Here is a 21,562-nt window from a genome sequence, read left to right on the forward strand (position 1 = left end):
GTTTTAAGGGTCCAAATCATCCAGCAAGAACCTTAAGAGTCTTACAAGGGTCTTACAATTCAGTACCTGTGCTAAGATGATAAACCCTGATTATGTCGACTTCGTGAAATACGATGGATTTTGTGGTACTCGACAGAGACTTCAGAGTCCAACATTAAGTCAACATGTCTTCGAGAGTTTTCTTCAGTACTAAAGAGATTTTAAATGTTTCCTAATCCCATGTCTCATTTTGTTGACAAACTAAGGATATGTTTAATGAAAAGCAATATTTATAACTGTAACAAATAAGTCAGTGAACAACTTTTCTATAGTGGTAAGTAACCCTCTCTTTGTCAGGAGAAAAATATCACAATGACACTGATAACCCTATGGGTGATGGTAGGCTAGCTCATAATCTCTATGTAGCCTGGCTAATACTGTATACATTTTACATCCCCTTAAAGTAGAGGCAATGGGAAAGCCATGTGGAGATGAACAGCCCAGCGTGCTCTTTCGCATTACAGCCAGCCTGGCTACTGTACTACAATCTGCTGAGTATGAAAGCACCCGGATGACTTATGGTTAATGTGAGCATTGGGCCAAAGAGCTTAAACTCTCTGCTAATCCTACCAGCTATAGACCACTGAGGATCAGAGAGAGGAGGAGAGATGGAGGGGGGGGGGGAGAAATAGAGAGAGAGAGAAATAGAGAGAGAGAGAGCGAGGGGGGGATAGTATAAGAGAAAGACAGAAAATAGTGAGAATGAAAGAATTGAGAAGAGAGAGAGAGTAGGGGAGAGGGAAAGGAAACAAGAGAGAGGATAGAGGAAAAGAGAGAGAGAGACCGAAGAGAAAAAAATTGTAAGAGAGAGCATGAGACAGAGAGCGTGAGAGGGGGAGAGAGAGCATCTAACAGCAGGTTAGAGAGGGAAGGGAGAGGCAATAGAGAGAGTAATAATATTAGAGGGAGAGAGATCACAGAGTGGGAGGGAGGGAGGGATGGAGGGAGGGGCAGGGCAGTGGAATGCCCAGGGTCATGTGACTGTTTACGCTAGCCTGGGCACAGAAGTTTAAAGGAGTGCTGCAGCAGCCCTGCCTCTGACGGGCTTCTACACAGAGACATGTAGGTTTGAGAGACAGGACACACAGATACACCTGGACACAGATAGAGAGAGAGAGAGACACAGAGAGAGGCATGGCACAGAGAGTCACCCACAGCCACAGCCTGTTCCCTCCTGGCCAGTCTGGGAGGCCCAGGGACGTGCTGGTCAAGTCAGGTAAGACCCATGCAGAGCCAGACTCCACTCTGTCACTATGGCAGAACAACAGGTCTGACACAGAGTCTTCAGCAGAAGCCAGATTTTGTTATATGTTATAGACTTTGTTTATTTATGGGAAAGGGAAATTGTGCAAGTACAGAGAAGGTAGTGAGATCTGTACAGTATGTTGATAAAACAACATGGTTTTGCAAGGACACTGGGATGTATTACTGAGGTTAGCTGGAGGGAACTTTGTAGATACTATATAGATGTTGTTGTCAGTTTCTATTTATGGGGGAGAACGTGTTTCAGACAAATCTAGGAGGGTTCATTGGCAGTGCCTGGAACAGACAAACATGGAGTGAAATATACTCGATGTGAGACACAAAGAGCATCAGATCAGTTTCACAGCAAATCAGCTGTGGACAGCTAGCTATGTCTATGACTGATGAATTGGCACAGCAGCACAGATTGTCATAGTAACAGTTTGGGAACGATGTGCTGGACACACCAAGGTGTCACTAGGCTCTCTGACTTCACATGGCAAGATGATGACAGCATAGCAATTGTAAATACCTAATTTGATTATTTGAATAGAGTGTTTATTTCAGAGAGATTCATTCAGATAATTTCCAAGCAGAATTTTCATGTTGTGTACCCTTGAGAGTCTTGGGACATTAACATGTGCTCTGGGCAGAAAAGCCTTACGTCCACTGTCCATCAATTGGACAGTGCAGGACCTCCTATGTGCACTTTAAACTGATCGATGGCTGCTCTGTTGTCATATATTGCTCAAACTGTTTGAGACTTCCACCTTTCGCAACCTATTTTTCTGTGTTTTCACTTGCAGTATCTGGATGTCTTGTTTATTTAAGTAGAAGAACACTGGGTTCACCTCTGTGGTATAATGGCTGAGTTGTGATCAAGTCAAATAAACTGTGCTGCCTGCCGGGCATGTTATCAGAGGGTGTGTGACTGACTGCCCTGCATGAGTATGGCAACAGTAACATACTCTACTTAAACATACACACCATGTACTTGGGTCCCTTATTCAAGCAGCATGTCTGTACCATTCTGTCTGTATCACTAATTAATCTACAGTGACCCTGAGTGAATAATTAGCTTAATTCAACTCTACAGTCACAATTCTAAGAATCGTACTGTATGATTCTGATGGCCTGTCTGGTTAGGCCTAACATCTGTCTTCCTTGGCTGCTGCTGATACGAGGTTAGAGCCCTGCCTTTTTTAATGAGAATGACTTCATGGAGCCTCAGTCTGCATTTCATGGTGTGTCATCAATCTGTATTCACAGTGTATTCTGGGAAAACAACTCTCCCGCCCTGTCCTGTGGGAGCCTGCGTTGCCACGACGACAACCAGTGTTCTGTTTGTATACAATCTGAGAACTCTTTCACTCTGATTTTTCCTCCCAAGGTGCATAGCGTCAGAAGTAATAATTTCCCTACCCAAGCCATCTGCGTGCACTTCCTGGAATACCAGGGAAGTAAAACTCACTGAAAAACATTAGAATGTGCCTTGGTTGAAAGTCATAAGGAAATAGTTGGTGACAGGCCAAGCCATTTCACCTTAATTTCCCAAAGTAATTTATAATCAAACAATGTGTAGCCTGCTTTGACTCCAATAACCACTTACTGGGCGGCAGGTAGCTTAGTGGTTAAGAGCGTTGTGCCAGTAACCGAAAGGTCGCTGGTTCTAATCCCCTAGCCGACTAGGTGAAAAACCTGTCGATGTGCCCTTGAGCAAGGCACTTAACCCTAATTGCTCCTGTAAGTCGCTCTGGATAAGAGCGTCTGCTAAATGACGTAAATGTAAATGTACTCAGGATATGCAGACATAACCTAATAGTGGCAAAATAAAGCATTTAAAATAACAAACAGCGACTCAAACTACATTGCCATAAAATGGTTTGCTGCAGATTGTGGGAGGATGGGGACTGAAAGGGCTCATGTTTCTCTAGCCACTGTAGCCTGAGCCTGCTCTCCTGCCACAGACACCCAGAGGAACATATGATTTCCCATGCTCCTCGAGGGTTATCAGAGAACCCTCTAAATGCATTGTCCCAATGCAACTGGATGATGGACTCAGTGCACAGAGGTACTATTAACTTACCCAGGGTGCATTGAGATGACATCTAGCTTGGTCTAAATGTCAAATCAATTCAACCACAGTCAGGATTATATGACTGAAGAGCTACTGAATTCACCTATGTGTCCGTCTCCTACGTGACACTCTGCATCTCTTGATCTTTTGAGAGAGTCTTGTCTATTTTTATGAAAGATAAGTAAACATTCCATACTGAGGATTGTGGACGTATATTGCATAACAAATGATACACACAGGAACACAAAGCCAGCACAAAATGTTGCACATACAGATGTGAATGTACACCCAAACATGCACACTCACAGTACATACACAGTATACCCATAAAGACCACATTCCTGTCACTGTATGAGTGGTTGTGTAGAGATCCAGCAGAGAACTGGAGTACAGTAAGCTGCTTTAGACATCACTGCTGCTTTAGAAACTGCCAGAGGTCGGACCAAGTCACTATTTTTCGAGTCACAAGCAAGTCTCAAGTCACAAGGTCCGAGTCTCAAATCGAGTCCCAAGTAGAACAGATCAAGACTCGAGTCAAGTCCAAGTCATGCATTCTAAGAGCAAGTCGAGTCACAAGTTTTCAAGTCAAGTCTTAGGTCAAGTTTTAAAAAGTCTATACATGCAATGACTTGGTCAACTACCAATCTTTGTCTATTTATTGACGCTACCAGATAACCCTGTTCATTATTTTGTCTATAACACATTTTCATTAGCCTAATTAGGGATATGGATCTTGTAGCAGTCGTAAGGGCATGAAATCAGCAGAAGGCAAGGCAGGTTGACATGTTCAGAGTGTAGATTTATGTCTTGGTGATCCAATGGTGAAAGTGCCATATCATACAAAATATACAAGTAGATTTACCAAATATACACTGGCAATAGCCAAAAAGAAATAGCCTCTGTATCAGGCTTAACCTGTCCTATCTGAACAGACACAGGTAGAGGGCAAGACTGTACAGCCTCCCCTTGAGAAACCAAATCGAAACAGGTAGGCCTACATAATATAAGCACTTGGCCCAAGGGCCATACAATTTCAACCAATAAACTGGTATACAATGTAAAAGGCAATTTCCACATCCATTGTTACATTCATCTTAATCAGACATAATGATTATTAATGATATGTCAACACCATGCATACATGGAACAATCATTTTCTCTTATTCAACGTTCTGACTCCAAAGCGTGGTGCGCAGGCCATGTAGCCTATTTCTATGCGCACTGAGGCATGCATGCTCTTATTACGCACAACCATGGATGACAGAGACATAGGACACAGACACACGGAATGTCTTGTTTTGCACGCTTTGTACAAAATAATAAAATGCAGTACGACAGGATCTTTCTAAAAGTAGCTCTTTATTAGCTATTTGTAACTGGCATGTTCACGTGTCTGCAGCCATGATCAACTGAAAATGACCTCACGATCTAGGTGGTCTTAACCAATCATAGCGCAGTATGATACGACGGTAGAATGCAACCAATTACAATTCAGTATGTTTACACATATGAATATTACACCGAACTCCGAAAATATGAACAAAGGAAACCATACATTGAATTAAATAACCAGAACTTCTACCTCATGAGTCTTGTGAACGTTCATGTGCACAATAAACATTGCGCCCACTCAGCGGGTAAGAAATGGTTGGCTAAATGAAAATGTATTGTAGGCCTATCAAACATGAAACAGAAATGTCTACCTGTTGCAACACACAGTAAGGGATGGAATTATGAAATGCTAGCAATTACTGTAATATTAGATGGAATATATAGATTTATCACATAGGGCCTATGCATTTAAACGCGTGAAAGCAAGAACAAACATTTCAACAAGAGAATAAACCACTCTGAGTAATAATTCATTTGTAACAAATTCCAAATGCAAGCTTCATAAGTAAATTATACATTTCAAGCAATTATTACATAACAAAATACCAGTAGGCCTATGCTAGTAATTGTTGCCCCATTGCTGATGAGCTTGCAAAGTAAACAGTTAATATTCTTGAATACCAAAAAATGTTGGAGCTGCGAATGTATTTACTATGGCAATCCTCTCTTCCTATAATTTGACGTTTGCGCTGCACCCGATCCTATAGCTAGCTGGACAGCAAATCAGCAATCTGCTAGCTAGCTCACCACCCGACCTCTGTTGATAGACAGTTTGCTGGTCCAATCAGAGTGTGCGTTTCACTAGCCAATCTGTTGCAGGTTTTTTTGCAAGGGAGACGCTTTGGCTATTGTCTCTGGCTGCATGTAGAGTAATCCATGTAGACTCTGTGCAACAAAATGAGTGACAAACCATTACAAAACCTGGCCAGACAAGTTCAAGTCATCAGTCTCAAGTCAAAGTCGAGTCCTGAGTCTTATTTTCTGTCAAGTCATCACATTTCTGACTTGAGTCAGACTATAGTCCAAGTCATTTGACTTGAGACCACAACTCTGGAAACCGCTCCCTCCATTTACCTCCAAGGCTCACTTTAGAAGGCATCTGTGATTGCTGGACCAGCACTCATAAAAAACAATGACTCTGGGCTTCTCTCTCAGTATGTCTCTCTTTCTATTACTTGCCATGTATCCCTCCCTCCTTTCCTGTGTTGCTCACTTTCTTTCTATTAATTTGTTTATCCCACGTCTCTCTCCCTACTTCCCTCTCTCTCATTTGAATACTTATGTTATCTCCAGCTCTTTCTGTATTGCTCTCTTTCTTTCGATTACTGTCTATTTCATCTTCTCTGTATTGCTTTCTGTCTTTCTATTACTTTCTATCTTTCCCTCTCTATGAATTGCATTTTCCCTGTGCTCTCCCTCTCATCTCTCTGTAGACTGACAGGCCCACTCTGATCAGCGATTAATAATGCCCTTATAATCCTCAGACAAACAAGACCTCCTGGGTCATATAGTTCTGCTGTTGTTCCTTTCAAGTTACTGCAGGTTACTGCACTGTACACAGCTAAAATGCAAGACTGGCACTGTATTTGTCAATCTGCTGTTAGTGGCATTCTGTTCAAATGAGAATTAGGCAGATGAACAAAATAGCATTTCAAGCAATGGCCTGAATTCAATCACCTGTATTTGCTAAGGCAACCCAAGAGACAGATTTATTTCTCCATCTAAAATGAGTTGATGCATGTCTTACTGTTTTCAATGCCCAACATCATCTCCTGTTGGTCCCAGCCCATCAACATCCTGTCACTAGCCCTGATTGGGAAGTACTGAGACAAGACAACCACAGCTCATTTCAATTTTCTGAAATATTAAGTAGCAGAGATGGTGTCTGGTTGCACTTGAGAAAGAGAGTCATTGTTCTGAGCTAGCCTGCATGCGTATGACACCTGATCTCTCTCCAGAAAGACTCTGGCACGGATCAGGTGCCTCTTAATCTGTCTGTTCTGATGGAACAAAAAATATGTGGAAAATACAAAGGGCTGGGACATTAGATACAGACAGTATAAAACCATGTCTTTGCTTTATGTACACTGTATATGTACAAAAGTATGTGGACACCCCTTCAAATTAGTGGATTCGGATATTTCAGCCACACCCATTGCTGACAGGTGTATAAAATCGAGCACACAGCCATGCAATCTCCATAGACAAACATTGGCAGTAGAATGGCCTTACTGAAGAGCTCAGTGACTTTCAACGTGGCACCGTCATAGGATGCCACCTTTCCAACAAGTCAGTTCTTCAAATTTCTGCCCTGCTAGAGCTGCCCCGGTCAACTGTAAGTGCTGTTATTGTGAAGTGGAAACGTCTAGAAGCAAAACTGGCTTAGCCACGAAGTGGTAGGCTACACAAGCTCACAGAACGGGACCGCCAAGTGCTGAAGCGCATAGCACATAAAATGTGTCTGTCCTCAGTTGCAACACTCACTACCGAGATCCAAACTGCCTCTGGAAGCATTGTCAGCACAAGAGCTGTTCGTCGGGAGCTTCATGAAATGGGTTTCCATGGCCGAGCAGCTGTACACAAGCCTAAGATCACCATGAGCAATGCCAAGCGTCTGCTGGAGTGGTGTAACGCTCACCACCATTGGACTCTGGAAAAGTGGAAACGCGTTCTCTGGAGTGATGAATCACACTTCACCATCTGGCAGTCTGATGGACAAATCTGTGTTTGGCGGATGCCAGGTGAACGCTACCTGCCCCAATGCATAGTGGCAACTTTAAAGTTTGGTGGAGGAGGAATAATGGTCTGGGGCTGTTTTTCATGGTTCGGGATAGGCCCCTTAGTTCCAGTGAAGGGAAATCTTAACCCTGCAGCATACAATTACATTCTAGACGATTATGTGCTTCCAACTTTGTGTCAACAGTTTGGGGAAGGTCCTTTCCTGTTTCAGCATCACAATGTCCCCGTGCACAAAGTGAGATCCATACAGAAATGGTTTGACGAGATCGGTGTGGAAGAACTTGACTGACCTGCACAGAGCCCTGACCTCAACCCCATCGAACACCTTTGCAATGAATTGGAACGCCGACTGAGAGCAAGGCCTAATTGCCCAACATCAGTGCCGACCTCACTAATGCTCTTGTGGCTGAATGGAAGCAAGTCCCCGCGTAAAAATCGTCTATCCTCGGTTTCAACACTCACTACCGAGTTCCAAACTGCCTCTGGAAGCATTGTCAGAACAAGAACTGTTTGTCGGAAGCTTCATGAAATGGGTTTCCATTGCCGAGCAAAGATCACCATGCGCAACCTCACTAATGCTCTTGTGGCTGAATGGAAGCAAGTCCCCGCATCAACGTTCAAACATCTAGTGGAAAGCCTTCCCAGAGGAGTGGAGGCTGTTATAGCAGCAAAGGGGGGACTAACACCATATTAATGCCCATGATTTTGGAATGAGATGTTTGACGACCAGGTTTCCACATACTTTTGGTAATTTAGTGTATCTGTGTATGTTCTGACTGGACCATTTACATCCTAACAATGGAACCAACATTTTATGAATGAATCTATTACTTCCATTGAGAGCACTGGGGAGTGACTAAATCCCATGTGCTTCACAGATGTCACTCAGAGATTGAGTTATAGTCGCCCCACATTTATTAATTAATTTGAAATAAAAAGAAAGTCAAAGTTCGGTGAACCTGGCATTCCCAATGGGGTTTGCTTGTGTGTATGGTTTACAGTGAGCAAAGAGGGTGTAACCTAGCGTGTCAGCATCTCAACCACAGCAGAGAGGGGGAAAAGGGGGATATGGAATTACCTCAAGCTCCAATGAGCCCAAACAGAGCCAAGTGCCTTGCGGATCACCTGCCATTGCTCAGCTGTTGCCCGGCTAATGTGTGCAAATGAGCAGGAATGTTTCCCCATCTCCTGTTCTGTGGATCCAGTGGCTCTTGCCCCTTTATGTGGAACCTATGGCCACCTTCCTGTTTCCCTCGCTCAAGCCTCAATTGCTAGTATATGTTTACCCTATTTTCCTTCACAATCACTAACACTGGTATCTTTCTCTGTTCATTCATCCTTTCCCACCCTCTCTTCTCCTCTCTGCCCTACAGCATCGGCCTATGCGGACCTGCAGTGGGAGCAGCAGCCCAGGCAGGATGGGAGCCACCCACCTCAGGACTACCCTCACAGGGACCAGCCCCCATTGGCTGGCTACATCCCCCAGCCCGATTACATGGAGGGAGATGATGATCTCATCAAGCCCAAAAAGCTCCTTAATCCAGTGAAAGCCTCCAAAAGCCACCAGGACCTCCAACGAGAGTTGCTCATGAGCCAGAAAAGGTAGAACTCCCACCCAACAGAGTCCCATACAAAATATTGTTAAACTAACAGCTGATTGAGGTTATTATCCAGCAATCTAGCTATCAGTGTTTTCCAGTTATTACATGCTGTGCTTGTTTCCATGTGTATGCATCTGTGTGTGCACACAGGTCAACCTGACAAGGCATTCAGCATTCTAAGCCAAGCCCTCTGTAGTGTTTTGCATCACTAATACTCATATTGTATGAGAGGATGGATATTCCTACAGTAATGCCCCATTACAGATCCATATGATATGACATTAAAGGCACATACCATATCATGGCATTACAAAAATAAACAGATCCAGGATTACTCATAATCACAAAGTACCTAAACATGTATGGATTTACATAAAAGGAGAAGTACATTCTAAAACATAGATATCATTAGTCACGAAAGGTCAGATGACAACTGATCATATTGCTACAATGGTGTAATCCCACTTCTCAATTATATAAACCAAAGGTACTTTATTGTAACAACATAACAAACAGAAAGGATTGGGTTTAAAAAGGGTCATAATGATTTAAACAAAGTGTAACAGCATAGGCAACATTCCCATTTCTCCTCTCTCCCTCTCCTGACCAGAACCTCATACACTGCCCCTCCAAAATGCTTTCTGAAAGGGGTCTTGGTGATCCACTCACAACATAGGCTAGTAACTACACTTAAAAGTTCCCAAAATATTTAGTTCCTATGAAGCAGGATATTTTCAACATGCCAGGTTGGGTACACTCTTATAAAAAAGGTTTCCAAAAGGGTTCTTCGGCTGTCCCAATAGGATAACCCTTTTTGATTCAAGGTAGAACCCTTTTTGGTTCCATGTAAACCCTCTGTAGAAAGGGTTCAACATGGAACCCAAAAGGGTTAATCAAAGGGTTCTCCTATGGGGACAGTCGAATAACCCTTTAAGGTTCTAGGTAGCACCTTTTGAAGAACCCTTTTTGTTCCAGGTAGACCCTTTTGCATAAAAACAAGTCGTCTATCGTTGAATGACAACACACACTTCATTGAAGAATCCCTAATGTTGACCAATGACCGACAAAGGAGCAAGGACAATATTTGTGGGCACGAACAGCTGTAAAAACCCTTGCTGAAGACCAAAACGAACAAAATCATCACAACATTTTCCAAACTGTTTCAGATGGGAAGCTTGTGGATGCCTTAAGGCATATAAAATAGCAACTACCCAAACAGGGCAGTGTTTCCTCTCCATTGAAACCTGTCGTCTGTCTGTCTCTCTCTCTTTCTCTCTCTCAACATTCAGATCTCTTTAATTAGCAGGCCCATTAGAAGCCAGCTGTTGCTAGGTGACAACCCACCAAGATACTGTCCGTATCGCTGAGTTGTTGGGAACTGGGAAAATCCCCATGGCTCAAGCACTCAAACCCTCCTTGAGGGGACAGTGGGAACTCAAACCTTTAGGAGAGTGGGCAACAGAGGGCCTTTTATGCCCCTCCAGCCCTGCTGTTTTCTAGTGTTCCTCTTGTTTGTTTCATTATGCAGTTGGATTTTTATTTATAGTCATGGTTTTCAGTGATCATAAACATGAATCCAAATCTTCTCCAACATGCAAGAAGAATGTCATTATATAATGCCATAGAATGTCATAGAATGGGAACCCCATTCCCAGGAAGATAGAATGGGGTGCATGACGGTGAAATACCTCCCTTATCTGCTCTTCCCTTTCTGTAAACACTCTACAGTATGTTCATTTGTATGGTGTGTCTGACCTGTATCTGAACATGCTTACACTGTAGTGTTAGTCAGTTAATCAATTAGGTGCTAAATAGGTTATAATAACAACATCATCATACAGGAGAGCCAGACCAATCGGTCATAGCCCACTAGTCTAGCAGTACATAATTCACTGTAAAGCAAATCTGTTAAAAAAAGGACATGCATGTCTCACCTGCAGCCTCTCTTCTAGTAATATGACCCTTATTAAATATGTCCACCTTCCAGTGTTGATATGACAGAGAGTGGAAGAACCAGTACAATAAACCTGGAGTGTTCCTAGTGTGAGAAATGGGAAGAATATAAAAACATCTTTCCTCTGGGCTATGTAAGGTTATCTTTCACTGAACCTGCCTTTGGTGCTTCTGTCAATGTTCATCTAGAACAAACAGACCACCACATCGAGGGCCCATTTGTCCGTGATCAGCAGATTATTATATTTCTCTTGAGATGCACACATATGCATTAGCTTCTGCTTTTCTACAGGCAGGCAGGCAGGCAGATACTCAGAGGTTAGCTGGCATGGCACCATGCTTTCAATTAAGCATTTATCTGCAGGGCTTGGGTTGGCACTGCTACTGGTGCTAAGAGGGGTATGGCTGTGAGAGTCAAAGACCAGAAGAGGCAATCTGTGTTGGGCACCATGACAGAGAGAGCCCTAACAACGCTGGGAGATAAGCCACACCACTGAGGTGGGGGGTGCAGGAATTAGGTCATCAAACTGAACAGTCTCTCTCTCTAACTGATTGGTCTCCACTCTCTTTTCTCTAATTGCTTTTTCTCTCCTTCTCTCGTTCGCTCTCTTACTGTAGATAAGGCTTTTTGTATAATTGAGTGGCATTGATGGCTGGGAGATCTGAGGGGGTGGATGGAAGAGAAAAGAGGGACCAAAAAGCATGGACAACAACACACAGAGAGAGAAAACATGTTTGGGTTCAAATGTCACTCCAGTTCACAATGCTGTGTAGTTAGAAAGGAAACAGGAACCTATCTATGGATTTCTAAGCAGTGAGGAGGTATAGAGGAGTCAGTGGTCCCAGGGTCATGAGTATGGACGACAGAAACCAGAAAGTAATATAGTGGGCTCAGATATCAGCCCTTTTAATGTGCTATTCTTGCCCTGTGGTTGGCCAGCAAACTATACCTTCTATAGATTTCTTCTGGAAAATAGATTGTAGTCAATACTGGTAGTGTGTTTCTTTCATAAACAGGCTGCTGCTATTTACAGCAGTCTAGTAGTGTGTGTGTGTGTGTGCGTGTGAGAGTGTGCGTGTGCATGTGTGTGTCTGTGTGTGTGAGTGTGCATGTGCATGAGCGAGTGTGTGTGTACATGTGCATTTGTGCAGAGAAGAGGGTGAATGCTGATGAACACAGAATCACTCTATTTTAATCACCTCCATGTTTGTTTGTGTACACCTCCCTGACTTATTCGATGAGCACAGACAAAATTAATGAAAACACTAATCACACCTCCCATAGCAGCCCTCCCTCTCTGTCACATAATAAAAACCTGTGACTGCACCTCCCTAAGGAACAAGAAGGCACTACATTGATTTAATTAACAGTCTCACAGAGAAGAGGTGAGAGGAGGATTACGAAGAGACCCACTGTTTTGATTTATATTTGGTTGAGTTGTCAACGTGAAATCATCCAAAAATGTCACTGTGTCATTGGATTTAGTTTAAATGTTAAATCCACCTAGAAGTTGGATTTAGGTGAAAAAAAGACACAATTCCCTTATGTTGATGACTTTTTGCAAATCCAATAAGTTTTCCACGTTGATTCAACGTAATCACATTGAATTATTTGAGGTGAAATGACGTGGAAACAACATTGATTCAACCACTTTTTGCCCAGTGGAGAGTTCAACACCTATCTTATCCTGAGTGTAATAGCTTGTCACTCTGAAGATAGCTGATGTGGGATATCGAGGGTAGATATTGAATGAATTCTTTATCAGTTTTAGAGGCCACGTGCAGTGATTGAATGAATTCAAAGTAGATTAACAATTGAGAAGGATGGTATTCTTCCATCCTGATAGAACAAAAGTCCCACCACCAAGCCTCAGTCAGCAGTGTGATTCCTGCTGACTTTTTCTATCTAATTAGAAAAGAGGCTGCCAATTAATCTGAATGGATTGGCATCACCATAGAGATTCAGAGACACACACAGAAACACAGCTCGTGGATCACCAGTCCATAGCCCACTCATGTTAGGACTACAGGAGCATGTATCAGCAGGGAAATTAGCTTTAGGCTACTTCTATGTCTGCTAAACTGCAACATAATCTTTTCGTTATTTTTGTCATATTATTATAATAGAATCGTGAAAAAAATAAATGGTTGAGGATAGGATATCGCATGACAGAGCAAAATCTGAATTTAGCATTTAGCATGATAAGAGTGACATCTACTGGAAAAAAAGAGGAAAACATTGAAGTTAAATTCAAATGCAGACGACCTTAGTAAATATCTTCTCTCCCTCGGGCTCAAAGGGGTTGTGTTGTTGGTGTGGAGTCTAAGCCGGAGCTGCAGCGCGTGTTGGAGGCCAGGAAGAGGGAAAAAATGATCAAGCAGAGGAAGGAAGAAGATGAGGCCAGAAAGAAGATCTCTCCTCTGGAACAAGAGCTCCTCAAGAGGAAGGAGAAGCTAGAAGAGGTAGGAGGAATCATCAAATCAAATCAAATCAAATTTTATTGGTCACATGCGCCGAATACAACAGGTGCAGACATTACAGTGAAATGCTTACTTACAGCCCTTAACCAACAGTGCATTTATTTTAAACAAAAAAATAAAACAACAACAAAAAAAGTGTTGAGAAAAAAAAGAGCAGAAGTAAAATAAAATAACAGTAGGGAGGCTATATATACAGGGGGGTACCGTTGCAGAGTCAATGTGCGGGGGCCAGGGGCGGTGTGTTCATTAGGGCGATATGGGCGACGCACTGCCAAACGGGAAAAGGAAGGGATTTTTTTTCTAATCAATTATATCACGGCAACAGTAGTTATCAGTGTTCTAATCTAGACGTCTGATCTGCCACTAAATGTCCAATCAGGCTAAAGTCGTGCTTCAAATGGCCCCGCCCCTTTTGGGGCGATTTCAGTCAGGTTGAAAATCGCCCCAGAAGTCTCTTTTTTTTTCAAATATCAGAGCTTTCAATACAATCTCTATGGGTTCCGGGAGGGCTTGCACTTACGCGCTTTCGTCATACGTAACATAACCATGAACGTAACTAAGAAAAGAGCGGGTAGCAGCGTCAATCAATTCATGTACTACTGTCAAGATGGCTAGCGTTCAGTGCAACTCGATTGTCTCTTTGAAAGAAGTTCCTTTTTGTCGGCGAACAAATCAAGATAAATTGGCAACGAAACAATTAGGACCTCCCAGACCAAATTTAATAATTCAACAGGTTTCTACTAAAGGGGGAAAGTCCTACACCCGAGGATTTTCCAAAAATTGGTACGAACGAAAAACCTGGCTAGCTAATGCAGTCTTCTGCTACCCCTGCTTACTCTTTCACCCTGAAGGCGGCACGGCAGACAGCACCGCTTGGACAGCGACTGGTGTAACGGACATGCACCATCTTTCAGAAAAGATTAAGAAACATGAGCTGTCAAAGACCCACATGGATAGCTGTTTGAGATTGTCTGCTTTGGGGAGAGTGAACATTGCCACTCAACTGGATGAGGGATACAGGCTAGCTGTCCGCCGCCACAACGATGAGGTTAGCAAGAACCGCCACATCCTCAGCCGGCTAATCCAGTGTGTGAAGTTTTGCGGAGTGTTTGAGTTAGCTTTTCGAGGCAAAGATGAAACTGAGGGCTCCACCAACCCTGGTATTTTTCTTGGACTTGTCAACTTTGTGGCACAATTAGATGAGGTGTTTTATGGAAATGCATATTGTTTATGCAGTGTTGAGGAATGTGAAAAAACACCCTTGATTATTTTTACTGTGATAACTTATTTTGCTTTTGTAAGCCAACACTTTTGAGATCAGTCAATAAATGCTTCTGGTATTGACTTATATGCTGCCCCTGTCTTCATGTTGTTGCTGGACATATCTTTTTTTAAATGTGTGTAGGTCACCTAAATCATCAGAAAAATTGCCCCCCCTGAGAATTTTTTCAGGAGCCGCCACTGGCGGGGGCACCGGCTAGTTGAGGTAGTTGAGGTAATATGTACATGTGGGTAGAGTTAAAGTGACTATGCATAAATAATTAACAGAGTAGCAGCAGCGTAAAAAGGATGGGGTGGGGGGGCAGTGCAAATAGTCCGGGTAGCCATGATTAGCTGTTCAGGAGTCTTATGGCTTGGGGGTAGAAGCTGTTGAGAAGTCTTTTGGACCTAGACTTGGCACTCCGGTACCGCTTGCCGTGCGGTAGCAGAGAGAACAGTCTATGACTAGGGTGGCTGGAGTCTTTGACAATTTTGAGGGCAATACAATTATATTGCTATAGAGCATTTTATAAATGCTTCAGTCATAAATTGATTGAATAAACTCCCTTTTGTTTCTGATTCAGTTGGAGAAGGAGCAGGAAAAACAAGAGGAGGAGACAGTGAAAGCCCCAGAGTTTGTCAAGGTCAAGGAGAACTTGAGACGGACGTCCTTTCACAGTAATGGAGAGAAAGAGGTGTAGCGACAAACCGGTCCAGGTATACCATTGAGTTGGAATCTGCTGCTGGAGTTTGTGTATTATGCACGTGAGTGGACACAGAACTGCTGTGATGTGTTGCTCTGACTGCACAACTCAAGACCATAGCAAGGAACTTCTACCTGTTACAAGGACTAGTCGACAAGCCATGACACAATGCCTTCACTATCCTACTCAGAGCAGAAACACAGAGAGAGAGAGAGACAGAGAAGGAAGGTTGACTCTGCATTGGGCTACTGTTACAGTCAGTAACATAGGCCAAACTACAGCTGTGACATCTCAATCCAGAGTAACTGACATGATAGTGTGAGGGTCAAAGAGGGGTGCAGCTATTCACTAGTGGACGTACTGTTCCGTACTGCAAGGACTCTAGAAATGAAGCCAAGGTGGGTGTTCTTCGCCAATGTGTCACAGCAGTGGTTACTTTTCATCTTAAGCTGTGTATTTCCAAGAGTCATTCTCTAGGATACAGTATAAGAAGCACAATGTACCGGTACATACAATCAATCCAGATTGTTAACAGGAAACAATCCAATTTGCCTAATGGCACATTCATAATCTACTCATGCAATTTAAGGTCACGTATCTCAATGTGAAATCTCTCACTGAGAAAGTTCCTATCTCTAACAGTGCCTTCCTAGTTCTAGCTGCATGTCATCCTAATCAAAAAGTTCAAACCAAGGAACGCATCATTATGAAACTGTATACTATGAATAATTTAATGTAATCTGAGGCATCATATAGAGTATTTGTACAGTAAGTGTGAGTACATGTTGCAGAGACACAAGAGGCACAGATATTTATATTATCTCCAACCCTATCTAACCTTTTTTTTTCATAACATTTACATGTTTTGGAAAGTGAAATTTACGTTTTGTGCTGAAGGTGTGAGACCAGGTAGATATTCTCACATTTGTAATTGTTTCACAGCTCTTTTTAAATAGTATTATGTAGCGATACACAATTAAATGCAATCAGTTGAATAATTTTATTTAAATAAGGCACTTTAGAAATTGAAAATATGTATCTGAATATGATTTATAGTGATCAATTATGAATTAGTCATTTTTTAAATACTGTCTTTTTTAAATCCAATGATTAAGTTTTAATATGTTTTTATCCAGATTGCGTATAGATGACCATTTGTATTTTGGTGTTTTTTTGCACCACATATTGTTCTCTGCCTTTACTGACTCCTGAAGCCACTCATGATGTTTAATGGTATAAAACTGTATATGTTATAAACATGAAGACATTACTTCTCATTTATTTTTCAATCTTTTCATTGCATAAAAGCATGACCATATTAATGTACGATTATTTCAATAGCTTTTAAAATAGGACTTTTGATTGTTATTATCTGACAAGGGAGGTACAAACACCTGAAGTAAGATTGCTTTTCTTTCTAAGAAAATAAATAAAGGACTAACACTGCATTAATAGTAGCACTGTGACCATTCATTTGGTCTGAGAATGTCTAGACTCATTGGTAGTTTATTGAATGCTGTTGAAGAACACTCATATTTGGTGAGCTACAGTGCCTTGCAAAAGTATTCATCCCACTTGGCGTTTTTCCTATTTTGTTGCATTACAACCTGTAATTTAAATTGATTTTTATTTGGATTTCATGTAATGGACATACACAAAACAGTCCAAATTGGTGAAGTGAAATGAAAAGAATAACTTGTTTCAAAAAAATATAAAAAATAAATAACGGAAAAGTGGTGTGTGCATATGCATTCACCCCCTTTGCAATGAAGCCCCTAATAAGATCTGGTGCAACCAATTATCTTCAGAAGTCACATAATTAGTTAAATAAAGTCCACCTGTCTGCAATCTAAGTGTCACATGATCTGTCACATGATCTCAGTATATATACACCAGTTCTGAAAGGCCCCAGAGTCTGCAACACCACTAAGCAAGGGGCACCTCCAAGCAAGCGGCACCATAAAGACCAAGGAGCTCTCCACAACAAACCTGCCAAGAGAGGGCCACCCACCAAAACTCACGGACCAGGCAAGGAGGGCATTAATCAGAGAGGCAACAAAGAGACCAAAGATAACCCTGAAGGAGCTCCACAGCGGAGATTGGAGTATCTGTCCATAGGACCACTTTAAGCCGTATACTCCACAGAGCTGGGCTTTAAAGAAGAGTGGCCGCCAGAAAAAAGCAATTTCTTGAAAAAAAAAAATACGCAAACACGTTTGGTGTTCGCCAAAAGGTATGTGGGAGACTCCCCAAACATATGGAAGAAGGTACTCTGGTCAGATAAGACTAAAATTGAGCTTTTTGGCCATCAAGGAAAATGCGCAAACCCAACACCTCTCATCACCCCGAGAACAAACCAGTGAAGCATGGTGGTGGCAGCATCATGCTGTGGGGATGTTTTTCATCGACAGGGACTGGGAAACTCGTCAGAATTGAAGGAATGATGAATGGCGTTAAATACAGGGAAATTCTTGAGGGAAACCTGTTTCAGTCTTCCAGAGATTTGAGACTGGGACGGAGGTTCACCTTCCAACAGGACAATGACACTAAGCATACTGCTAAAGCAACACTCGAGTGGTTTAAGGGGAAACATTTAAATGTCTTGGAATGGCCTAGTCAAAGCTCAGACCTCAATCCAATTGAGAATCTGTGTTATGACTTAAAGATTAAACAGCTGAACCCATCCAACTTGAAAGAGCTGCAGAAATTTTGCCTTGAAGAATGGGTAAAAATCCCAGTGGCTAGATATGCCAAGCTTATAGAGACATACCCCCAAGAAACGTGCAGCTGTAATTGCTGCAAAAGGTGGCTCTACAAAGTATTGACTTTGGGGGGGGGTGAATAGTTATGCACGCTCATGTTTTCTGTTTTTATGTCTTATTTGTTGTTTGTTTCACAAGAAAAAATATTTTGCATCTTCAAAGTGGTAGGCATGTTGTGTAAATCAAATGATACAAACCCCCAAAAAATAGGAACAAGGCAACAAAATAGGAAAAATGCCAAGGGGGGTGAATACTTTCGCAAGCCACTGTAAGTTACATAAACAAACACACCACTGATCCAGCCTTCTAACATCATGGCTGAAAGTTCTAGAAAACAAAGTTCCATTAGTATGCATCAGTAAGTTTGCAACAGCGTATCGAGTTTAGTGTCCCTATTGGGTCCATTTAGGGAGAGCCAGGAAGCTGTCTATTGTGCCAAACAACCAGAACAAAGTGCACTCACTACAGTGCCACTTCCCATGGAATGTTACAAACCAGAAAGTGAGATGCTGAGCAACATGGTCAAGGCTGGAATTCTGGATCGGTGACACCTGAACAGGTAAACAAACCAAAGCCTGGGAGTGAGTAGCTAAGCCTTCATTAAGATAGGAAGATGGTGGCTGTACCAAGTACATTGTCACTGAAATTCTAAAGATGTGTAAGTCTGTGACATTTCAGTTTGGGTTTGGAGCTGTCAATGTAATCAAATCAAATCAAATCAATTTGTACTTGCCACATGCGCCGAATACAACAGGTGTAGACCTTAATGTGAAATGCTTACTTACAAGCCCTTAACCAACAATGCAGTTTCAAGAAAAAAAGTGTTAAGTAAAAAATTTATAAGTAAAAAATAAAAAATAAAAATAATTAAAGAGCAGCAGTAAAATAAAATAACAGTAGGGAGGCTATATACAGGGGGTACCGGTACAGAGTCAATGTGCGGGGGCACCGGTTAGTCGAGGTAATATGTACATGTGGGTAGAGTTAAAGTGACTATGCATAGATAATAAAAAGAGTATCAGCAGCGTAAAAGAGGGGGGCAACGCAAATAGTCTGGGTAGCCATGATTAGCTGTTCAAAAGTCTTATGGCTTGGGGGTAGAAGCTGTTAAGAAGCCTTTTGGACCTAGACTTGGCGCTCCGGTACCGCTTGCCATGCGGTAGCAGAGAGAACAGTCTATGACTAGGGTGGCTGGAGTCCTTGACAATTTTTAGGGCCTTCCTCTGACACCGCCTGGTATAGAGGTCCTGGATGGCAGGAAGCTTGGCCCCAGTGATGTACTGGGCCGTACGCACTACCCTCTTTAGTGCCTTGCGGTCGAAGGCCAAGCAGTTGCCATACCAGGCGGTGAGGCAACCAGTCAGGATGCTCTCGATGGTGCAGTTGTAGAGCTTTCTGAGGATCTGAGGACCCATGCCAAATCTTTTCAGTCTCCTGAGAGGGAATAGGCTTTGTTGTGCTCTCTTCACGACTGTCTTGGTGTGTTTGGACCATGATAGTTTGTTGGTGATGTGGACACCAAGGAACTTGAAGCTCTCAACGTGTTCCACCACAGCCCCGTCAATGAGAATGGGGGCGTGCTCAGTCCTCAGTCCTTTTCCTGTAGTCCACAATCATCTCCTTTGTCTTGATTACGTTGAGGGAGAGGTTGTTACCCTGGCACCACACAGCCAGGTCTCTGACCTCTTCCCTATAGGCTGTCTCATTGTTGTCTGTGATCAGGCCTACCACTGTTCTGTCGTCGGCAAACTTAATGATGGTGTTGGAGTCGTGCCTGGCCATGCAGTCATAGATGAACAGGGAGTACAGGAGGGGACAGAGGACGCACCCCTGAGGGGCCCCCGTGTTGAGGATCAGCGTGGCAGATGTGCTGTTACCTACCCTTACCACCTGGGAGCGGCCCGTCAGGAAGTCCAGGATCCAGTTGCAGAGGGAGGTGTTTAGTCCCAGGGTCCTTAGCTTAGTGATGAGCTTTGATTATCTTAGTGTTCTTGGGCACAGGGAATATGGTGGTCTGCTTGAAACATGTTGGTATTACAGACTCAGTCAGGGACATGTTGAAAATGTCAGTGAAGACACTTGCCAGTTGGTCAGCGCATGCTCGGAGTACACGTCCTGGTAATCCATCTGGCCTGCAGCCTTGTGAATGTTGACTTGCTTAAAAGTCTTACTCACATCGGCTACGGAGAGTATGATCACATAGTCATCCGGAACAGCGGATGCTCTCATGCATGCTTCAGTGTTACTTGCCTCGAAGCGAGCATAGAAGTGATTTAGCTCGTCTGGTAAGCTCCTGTCCTGGGCATCTCGCGGCTGTGCTTCCCTTTGTAGTCTGTAATAGTTTGCAAGCCCTGCCACATCCGACGAGCTTCGGAGCCGGTGTAGTACGATTCAATCTTAGTCCTGTATTGACTCTTTGTCTGTTTGATGGTTCGTCGGAGGGCATAGCGGGATTTCTTATAAGCGTCCGGGTTAGAGTCCCGCTCCTTGAAAGCGGCAGCTCTACCCTTTAGCTCAGTGCGGATGTTGCCTGTAATCCATGGCTTCTGGTTGGGGTATATACGTACAGTCACTGTGGGGATGACGTCATCGATGCACTTATTGATGAAGCCAGTGACTGATGTGGTGTACTCCTCAATGCCATCGGAAGAATCCCAGAACATATTCCAGTTTGTGGTAGCAATACAGTCCTGTAACTTAGCATCTGTGTCATCTGACCACTTCCTTATTAACCGAGTCACTGGTGCTTCCTTCTTTAGTGTTTGCTTATAAGCAGGAATCAGGAGGATAGAATTATGGTCAGATTTGCCAAATGGAAGGCGAGGGAGAGCTTTGTGTGTGGAGTAGAGTTTATTTTCCTCTGGTTGCACATTTAACATGCTGGTAGAAATTAGGTAGAACGGATTTAAGTTTCCCTGCATTTAAGTCCCCAGCTACTAGTAAGCGCTGCTTCTGGATGAGCGTTTTCCTGTTTGCTTATGGCCTTAAACAGCTCATTGAGTGCAATCTTAGTGCCAGCATTGGTTTGTGGTGGTAAATAAACATCTATGAAAAATATAGAAGTAAACTCTCTTGGTAAATAGTGTGGTCTACATCTTATCATGAGATACTCTACCTCAGGCGAGCAAAACCTTGAGACTTCCTTAGAATTAGATTTTATTCACCAGCTGTTGTTTACAAATATACACAGACCGCCACCCCTTGTCTTACCGGTGTCAGCCGTTCTATCCTGCCGATGTAACGTTCACCCACGACTCGGTGAAACATAAGATATTACCGATTTTTATGTCCCGTTGGTAGGATATCCTTGAT

General features: G+C 42.8%; 1 protein-coding gene across 3 annotated transcripts in view; it reads left to right on the top strand.

Moving 5' to 3' along the window:
* The window catches only part of si:ch211-236d3.4 (protein FAM107B), a 38,106-nt gene extending 21,170 nt beyond the window's left edge, over positions 1–16,936 (top strand). For 2 of the 3 annotated variants that reach the window (XM_041891630.2, XM_041891629.1), the window contains exons 3-5: positions 8,863–9,091; positions 13,344–13,506; positions 15,369–16,936. In XM_041891630.2, the coding sequence (XP_041747564.1) occupies positions 8,863–9,091; positions 13,344–13,506; positions 15,369–15,485 (509 nt within the window). In that variant the 3' untranslated portion in view covers positions 15,486–16,936. Of the gene's footprint in view, positions 1–1,005; positions 1,256–8,862; positions 9,092–13,343; positions 13,507–15,368 lie in introns of those variants that run through there. The other variant, XM_041891631.2, reaches the window with a different exon arrangement.
* Positions 16,937–21,562: the final 4,626 nt, after the last annotated feature.

This window comes from Coregonus clupeaformis, chromosome 12 (assembly GCF_020615455.1).
Source record: "Coregonus clupeaformis isolate EN_2021a chromosome 12, ASM2061545v1, whole genome shotgun sequence".
Classification (NCBI taxonomy): Eukaryota; Metazoa; Chordata; class Actinopteri; order Salmoniformes; family Salmonidae; genus Coregonus; species Coregonus clupeaformis.